General features: G+C 51.2%; 1 protein-coding gene across 2 annotated transcripts; it reads left to right on the plus strand.

Moving 5' to 3' along the window:
• The first annotated feature begins 309 nt into the window (after nucleotides 1-309).
• On the plus strand, nucleotides 310-4926 carry AP5S1 (adaptor related protein complex 5 subunit sigma 1). 2 transcript variants are annotated; one of them, XM_008995699.5, is made up of 3 exons: nucleotides 310-544; nucleotides 1860-2051; nucleotides 3439-4926. In XM_008995699.5, exons 2-3 carry the CDS (start codon nucleotides 1876-1878, stop codon nucleotides 3863-3865), a joined length of 603 nt encoding a protein of 200 aa, XP_008993947.4. In that variant the 5' UTR covers nucleotides 310-544; nucleotides 1860-1875; the 3' UTR covers nucleotides 3866-4926. The 2 variants fall into 2 exon arrangements, with proteins under 2 accessions (XP_008993947.4, XP_002747366.4); XM_002747320.6 differs by having other exon boundaries at nucleotides 310-488.
• Nucleotides 4927-8833: the final 3907 nt, after the last annotated feature.

Here is an 8833-nt window from a genome sequence, read left to right on the forward strand (position 1 = left end):
GGACAACCAGGCCCCGGCCTCTTCCGCAGACTCCGCGCTCCGGGCCGCGGCGCCCCCTCGCGGCCACCGGGGTCGGCAGGCTGGGGCTCAGTTGGTCTAAGGATTCGAGCGGGGACGCTTCGGGCCCGCACGAGAAGTGACCAGCATGGTCCCCGCCGGCAGCTCGGGGCCGGAGGGTTTCAGTTCCAGCGCGAGGCCAACCCAAACCCAGGGTTCAAGAGTCAGCACACGCCGCCTGCGCCTGGCTCCCGCAGCGCCGTCCTGGACGTAACCCCGATAGCGTCAGCGGCGCGCGCGCCCGCGACCGACGTGCGCAGGCGCCCACTGGCTGCGAGCCGCCATTGCTCTCCTGCCGCTGAAGGGAGAGTTTGTTAGCAGTCGGCGAGCCTGGACGGAAGGCGGAGTGCGACGCCTCAACGACAGCGGCCCGGAGTTGCAGGAGCAACACACTTAGGGCGGGGTGCCCCGTTTAGGCCTGGCTGACCGGAGTAAGAAACTACAACCCCCGAAGTGCATTGCGCCGCAGGGTTGCGGAGCCAGTGACGTAAGCTGTCTTGACCGCTACCATTTCTCTGGTGGAGGGGGGACGAGCGCTGCTTGCGGCTGGAGGGTCGCGGATGTCAGCGCTCGGGTGCTGAGCTCCGGTTCTCGAAGTGCCTTTGCGAACCTGCTATTTGACCAGTTTAAACTGACGGTCTATTTAGCCTTAGCTACAGATACCCACTGGCTGCGTACCCGCCGCCTTTCAACCCCCGGGCGGGCCACTGAGCCAGCCTGATAACCATTGATAACCATTACTGTTATTTAGTCTTTATTTTGAAGCACTTTCAAGTAACTCCTGTATATACTTTGATGAGAGTCGCGAGTTGTTAACTTCTTTAGTCCCATCTACCTTATCATTTTCTATGTTCTTCTCGCTGCCTTTATTTTCCCTGGACCACGTGAGTTAGTTGCACATTGTCTAAAAACAAGGACACGCTCCTGCATTCAAAATCGGGTAACATTGATCAAGACTTTTTCTGACCCATAGTCCACATTTAAATGTTTTCTGTTGTCCTAATAATGCCCTTTATGGAAATTTTCCTTCCTCCTTCCCTCCCTCCCTCCTCCTTTATTCCTTCCTTCCTCCCGCCCTCGCTCCCATCTTTTTTTTTTTTTGGCAGAGTCTCCCACTGTCGCCCAGGCTGAAGGGCAGTTGCACAATCTAGGCTCACTGCAGCCTCCCCTCCCGGGTTCAAGCGATTCTCTGGCCTCAGCCTCCCAAATAGCTGGGGTTACAAGCATGGTCCACCATGCCTGGCTAATTTATCTTTAGTAGAGACGGAGTTTCACCATGTTGGCATGCTGGTGTCGAACTCCTGACCTCAAGTGATCCATCTGCCTAGATCTCCCAAGGTGCTGGGATTACAAGCCTGAGCCACTACACCCGGCCCAAATACCCTTTTCGTGGTCCAGGACCCGATCCAGGAGCACACGTTGCATTCTGCTGTCCTGTCTGTTTAGTCTCCTTCAGTCTGGAGCAGCTCCTCAGGTTTTCCATGACCTCATGACCTTGATACTTTTGAAGATTCCTGGCCAGTTGTTTTGTAGAACAAGGTTTAGGGTTGTCTGAGATTTTTGTTTGTTTGCCTTTTTCTTTCTTTCTTTCTTATTTTAGTTTAGGTCTGTTCTGCTTATGTATGTCTGAGGTTTCCTTACTACTGGACTCTTATGTATTATTTTGATGCTGTTATTCAAAGTGTCCCGCCTCCCCGGGCTCTGGATACACTCCCAGACACTGCCAGGTCGGCCCCTTCCTGTGGGTGCTTCTCCTGCTCGGGTTCACTCTCACCTTACGAAGATCTCTGACTTCTCTGTAGCATACACTCTGGAGCCATGGTCCACGCCTTCCTCGTTCACACCTTGAGGGCCCCAAATGCTGAGGACACAGGCCTTTGCCGAGTGCTCTACTCCTGTGTCTTTGGTGCTGAGAAATCACCTGATGACCCACGGCCACATGGTGCTGAGAGGGACAGGCTTCTCCAGAAGGAACAGATTTTAGCCGTGGCCAGGTAATGACATAGCCCCAGGCCTTCACTGAACATGTGCCTGGTGGGCAGATCACCAGGTCAGGAGATTGTAATAGGTATTCTGGGGGAGTGGGGATGCAGAGGAATAGAAGGACTAAGAAGCAGAGAGAAGGTTTTAGAGTAGTATTTTCCAGAGTCTTCCATGGCTGTTCATAAGTGTTATGTGAAAAGGGTTAAATAATAATTCTATGATCATCATTATTAGTACAGTTAACATTTGTTCAGCCTGTAAGTGCTAAGCATTTATGTTCTGAACATCTCATGTGTATTAAGTTGTTTAACCTCATAGTAGTCTTTTGAGGTAGGTATATTTATTATCTTACAGTTGAGTAGAGTGTTTAAGGCATTTAGCTTGTCCAGGGTTATGCAGCTAGGAAGTAGCAGAACTAAAATTTGAGAGTAGGCAGGCAGATAGTACAGATTAAACATGCTTTTCAGTGCTTAACAGGACCTTTAGTGTGCCTGTAGACTTTATGAATCTCTAAGGAAGAGAGAGGGTGTAGTACATGAGGATTCCAGAAAGCCAGGGATCCAGAGCAGTTTGGAATATACTCTTCCTGACTAGGGTGCCCAGCCTTGGATCTCTGGAAGGTGATTCAGGAAAGATCAAAGGGAGCTTCTTTTTTTTTTTTTTTTTTTTTTGAGGTGGAGTCTTACTCTGTCACCCAGGCTGGAGTACAGTGGTGCGATCTTGGCTCACTACAACCTCTGTCTCTGGATTCAAGCAATTCTCCAGCCTCAGCCTCTTGAGTAGCTGGGTTTACAGGCACCCAATACCACACCTGGCTAATTTTTATGTTTTTAGTAGAGATAGGGTTTCATCTTGTTGGCCAGGCTGGTCTTGAACTCCTGACCTCAGGTGATCTGCCTACTTCAGCCTCCCAGCATGCTGGGATTACAGGTGTGAACCACTGTGCCCGGCCAAAGGGAGCTTCTAAGAAGCCTTATTAGTCCAATGGAAGGTCTTTCTTTAATACTTGGAGAGGGTTGCAGGATAGGATGAGGGTGGATATTGGATAGCCCATGTTGGATGATGGCATTTGTTTTCCACCTCATCCCTTACTTTCCTTTATGTGGAGAAGGCCTCTGTGAAGCAGATGAGGGCAGAATCTTCCTCTGGTGCCCTTTTTCAGCCCAAGGAGCTTGGTTGAAAACCTGCCTTCTTGGCTACATGGAATAAAGTAGTTCAGGACCTGGAGGCTCATGCTTCCTGATTCTGTGGCCCTGGACAGATCACTTAGTCTTTCTAGGCCTCAGTTTTCTCACCTGAGATAATGGGGATGATGGTAGCTCCCAGAGCCAGGTGTGGTCATGAAGATGACAAAGTTGGCGTGTGAGCCCCCCAGCCTGACCTGCCCACTCTCCCCAGGCAGGTGGAGTCAATGTGCCGGCTGCAGCAGCAGGCGTCTGGCCGGCCCTCCATGGACCTGCAGCTGCAGTCCTCAGATGAGCAAGTGTCCCTGGCCGAGGCCCCACGTGGGGCCTTCCGGCTGGCAGCAGGGGACCCTTTTCAGGAGCCACGGACAGTGGTGTGGCTGGGCGTGCTCTCATTAGGCTTTGCCCTGGTGCTGGACGCCCATGAGAATCTGCTGCTGGCTGAGGGCACACTCCGGCTGCTGGCACGCCTCCTCCTTGACCACCTCCGGCTACTGGCGCCCAGCACCAACCTCCTGCTGCGAGCTGACCGCATCGAGGGCATCCTCACCCGCTTCCTGCCCCATGGTCAGCTACTTTTCCTCAACGACCAGTTTGTCCAAGGCCTGGAGAAGGAATTCAGTGCTGCTTGGCCCCGGTGATTCCTCATTGGGATGGTGCTTCGGAGGGCAGGCAGAAGGTAGACACACAGCCACATGAAGCTTGGCCTCTATCTCCTGCCCAGCCTGCTCCCAGCTCTGATGTGCTGCTGTACCGGGACAAGTGGGGGGCAAGCCTGCAGAAAGGAGGCTGGGCAGAGGGCGGAGGAAGTCCTGTCTGTCCTCAGGTTAGTGGAACCACAGAACATCCTGAGCCTAGAGCTGCTGTGTAACTTAGACCACTGCAGTGTGGCAGCCATGCTTGTCCTTGACCCCACCTTCCTCCACCCCCAACAGCCACTAGTGTAGGGTGAGGAGCTACCTGGAACTCAGCCCACCTTCTCCTTTCAAACCCACAGTCAAGGCCAGGTGTGCGTGGTGGCTCATGCCTGTAATCCCAGCACTTTTGGAGGCTGATCACGAGGTCAGGAGTTTGAGACCCGTGAAACCTGGTCTCTACTAAAAATACAAAATTTAGCCGGGTGTGTGGTGCACACCTGTGGTCCCAGCTACTTGGCCAACATAGCGAAACCTCATCTCTACTAAAAATACAAAAATTAGCCGGGTGTGTGGTGCACACCTGTAGTCCCAGCTACTTGGGAGGCTGAGGTAGGAGAATCATGTGAACCTGGTAGGCAGTGAGCCGAGATCATGCCATTGCACTCCAGCCTTTGTGACAGTGTAAGACTCCATCTCAAAAACAAAACAAAAACCCACAGTCATTGCAACACGAAAGGGGTCTCAGACTCCCCTGAGAGTGGAGGAGCTGTGCCTGCAGGCTGGCAGACCGCAGCGCCTGCCTTGTGCCACTTAGGCAGTATTATCGACAAGGTCCTACTCAGTGTCCAGCCCCCACAGAGTTCAGAAACGCATCTGCTGATCAGCAGCAGGATTCTGCAGCTCCTTTTGTGCCAAGCCCATGCCCACCAGGCAGGCTCGAGATAAAACCATCATGGGCTTCCCTCATCTGCAGGGAGAGAAGGTGCCATCAGGGAAATGTGAGAGGTCTGCACTAAATAATGTATTTCTCATTTTGAATTAAAAGCACTGGCTATGTGATTTCACCCTCTCTTTCTGTGAGTTTGATGCATGCATCCTGCTCCTATGAGTGAGTGCCTCTCTGGATGGCCCCCAAGGTGGGTGTCTGAGCCTTCATGGTCAAGGATCCCCCTAGGAGGCCTCCCTCTTTCATCCCCACCTCACCTCTGTCTCCTTAGAGGCCTCCTTTGGATGGTGGTACACACTTCCTCTACCAAAACATATATCACAGGTGGCGGGCGACTGTGGCAGAGTTACCTGAGAAGCAGAGCCTGAGCCAAGAATTGGTGCAAGTGGGTTATGTGGGGTGGGAGGTGATCCCGTGAAGCAGGAAGGGGCGGCAGTCCACGTGAGTGCTTTTTAAGCCTGTTAGGACTGTGGTAGGGAGCCGAGTGCCTCTGGGTGCCTGCACGTAGCAGTTGCCTCTGAATTACCTCACCTGAGGGGTGGCGGCTATGGGGGTTTGCCTACTGCTGCCTTTAGTCAGTGGTTACAGGTTGATCCCAGGATGCATACGTTCCCTGGCTCTTTCTGCCCCTGGGAAAAAGCCCTTAGGCAACGTGGACCTGGACCTGCCTGTACCATGTTGAGTCCCAAAGGGATATGGATGGGGTACCAAACCCTGGTTGGTCGGTTGGTCATTAGGTAGTGTTCAGTCAGCAGCTTCTAGTGAAGATTTAAACCTACTCATTTCGGGGGGACAAACCCACCTCAGTTTACATTGGTTTTCATTACCCTCCTGTTACCAAGGAAGGTGAGGCTTTCTTGGCAGAACGAGCCTCTATGTGGTCAGCTTCATCTCATGCTTGCCACCTATCAGTTGCCCTTTAGCACCCAGGACAGACCCACCTGTACCCACTTAGGAGGCAGCACTGATGATTAGCCCTTTCAAGTGCATGGCCAAGGCCACCAGCCATGCCACGCCTTCTACCATTACTGTCACCATAATTAGGATAAGGCCACCTTTTCCATTTTAAAGTGCCTCAAACCACCTTGACCTTGAAGACTTAAAGCGATGTTTCTCTGTGTGTGTGATCAAGTCTCAGTGGAAATGTCCCACAGGCCTCTAGTAGGGACACCCCTTCGCTACACATTCTGTTCTTCTGGCCTACCCCTCCCACCCAACTCCTCAGATTGGTGTCGTGGTGGGTTGCTCTCATGGGAACAGGCCATTTGGGCCTCTATGGAAGGGCTCAAGCTTCTGATCTGCCTATTTTTCTTTTTTTTAATGTATATACTTTTTTTTTAGACTAGTCAAGTGCAGTAGTGAGAAGAGGGGAAAGAGTAGAACAGGAGTTCTATCTGTAACTGACTGTGAACAATCGAGATAACTCACTACCTTCAGACCAGCCTGATCTATTTATCTTTCAAACTGAACTTAAGGAAGAGGTTGAGATCCTGCTCCCCTGGGAGCTGTGGGAATTTGAGGTTAGGCATAGCTGGTGGCCTGGTTCCCGTGAGATGGGGCAAACTGAGAGAATAGTAGAGACTGAGACCACACCCTGGAGCTGCTGAGCTCCAGTTCCTATTGTTCCAGCTGCCCGGTTGGACCAGGTTTTCCTTAACCAGATGAGCTTGCCCAGCACCCTTCCGACACTTCCTGCTTCTGCCCCAGCCCCTTGGGCTGGGTTTCCACCACAACTTATGTTCACCTTATATTCATCGAGCCTCCCTTGGGCCTGATGCTCTGCTGGGTGCAATGCAGAATGTCTCCAGGGTTCCAGGAGAGATACAGCTAAGGCCAAGTGACTGCAGGTGACTGGAAAGCAGCAGTGGCTTGAGTATCCCTGAATTGGTGCTCACAAGGCTTTAAACACCCAAGAGGAAGAATGGTCACTTTAGTGAGGAAGGCCTAGTGAAGGAGCCAGGATTTAGAAGTGAAAGTGAGATGGCTGCAGAAGCAAACTTGCTTCCATCTCCAAGCCTCTTCCCTTTCCTCGCCCTGCCCCAGGAACCCTGGCCAAACCACATGTCCCTCAGCTTCCTGAGAGAACTAGAGACTTTGAGCAGCTGGTAGTGTTACCAGCATACCTCCACAAACACTCCTGGGACAACAGGAGATGACAGGAGGGCAGTAGAGCCCAGAGAAGAGAGCTTACCTGGAGGAAGGAAGAAGTCACAGCTTTTAAGCCAGGAACTGGTCTGCATATATGTGGGGTTGGGAGGGTTGGGAGGGTGGCGAGGCCTGGGATGGGATTAGATCATCACGTCTCCTTTAGGGCAGGGTGTTCTTTTCTAGCCCTGTCCAGCATCCCCCTAGGTCTCTCTCTTTTTTTTTTTTTTAAACGAGATGGGGTCTCAGTCTGTCACCCAGGCTGGAGTGCAGTGGTGCAGTCTTGGGTCACTGCCACCTTTACCTCCTGGGTTTAAGCAATTCTCCTGCCTCAGCCTCCCAAGTAGCTGGGATTACAAGGGCGCACCACCATCCCTGGCTAATTTTTTTTTCTTTTTGAGAGCAGAGTCTCGCTCTGTCACCCAGGCTAGAGTGCAGTGGCACAATCTCAGCTCACTGCAACCTCTGCCTACAGGGTTCAGGCGATTCTTCTGCCTCAGCCTCCCGAGTAACTGGGGCTGTAAGCGTGCGCCACCACACCCAGCCAATATTCATATTTTTAGTAGAGATAAGGTTTCACTGTATCGACCAGGCTGGTGTTGAACTCCTGACCTGAGTGATCCACCTGCTTCGGCCTCCCAAAGTGCTGGGATTACAGGAATGAGCCACTGTGCCTGACTGGCTTTTGGCCATTCTAATAGGTGTGTAGTGAAATCTTGTTTTAATTTGCAGTTCCCTAATAACTTGATATAGAGTATTTTTTCTGGGCTTATTTTCCATCTGTAAATCTTTAGTAAGGTGTCTGTTCAAGTCTTTTGTCCATTTCAAAACAGAAAGTTTGTTTGGGTGATTTGTTTTCTTTTCACTGAGTTTTAAGAGTTCTTTGTATATTTTGGTTAACAGCCCTTTATCAGATGCACCTTTTGCAAATATTTTCTCCCAGTCTGTGCCTTGTCTTATTCTTTTGACAGGGTCTTTCACAAAGCAGAACTTTTTACCTTTAATGAAGTCCAGTTTCATATAATTTAATGATATGGGCCAGGCGTAGTGGTTCATGAAGCCTGTAGTCCCAGCACTTTGGGAGGCGAAGGTAGGAGGATTGCTTAAGCCCAGGAGTTTGAAACCAGTTTGTGCAACATAGATACTTTGTCTCTACAGAGATAGAAAAATTGGCAGAGTGTGGTGCACACCTGTGGTCCCAGCTACTTGAGAGGCTGTCAAAGAATTGCTTAAGCCCAGGAGGTCAAGGCTGCACTGAGCTGTGATTGTGCCACTGCACTCCAACCTGGATGACAGAGCAAGACCTTGCCTCCAAAAAAAATGTAATGAAGCTTGTCAATTTTTTTTGTTGGTTTGTTTTTGAGACAGTCTCACTCTATCGCCCAGGCTGGAGTGCAGTGACGCAATCTCTGCTCACTACAGCCTTCGCCTCCCGGGTTCCAACAATTCTCCTGCCTCAGCCTCCTGAGTAGCTAAGACTACAGGCGTACACCACCACACCCAGCTAATTTTTGTGTTCTTAGTAGAGACAGGGTTTCGCCATGTTGGCCAGGATGGTCTCGATCTCCTGACCTTGTGATCCATTCACCTCAGCCTCCCAAAGTGTTGAGATTACAGGCAGGAGCCACTGTGCCCACCTGTCAATTTTTTTTTTTCTGAGGTGGAGTTTCACTTTTGTTGCCCAGGCTAGAGTGCAATGGCACGATCTCAGCTCCCCACAACCTCTGCCTTCCAGGTTCAAGCGATTCTCCTGCCTCAGCCTCCCAAGTAGCTGGGATTACGGGCATGAGCCACCACACCTGGCCACCAGGCTATCTCGATTACTGTAACTTTATAGTAAGTCTCGAAGTCAGTGTCAATCTCCAACTTTCTTCTTCATA

The sequence above is a fragment of the Callithrix jacchus genome, chromosome 5 (assembly GCF_049354715.1).
Source record: "Callithrix jacchus isolate 240 chromosome 5, calJac240_pri, whole genome shotgun sequence".
NCBI classification, from domain to species: Eukaryota; Metazoa; Chordata; class Mammalia; order Primates; family Cebidae; genus Callithrix; species Callithrix jacchus.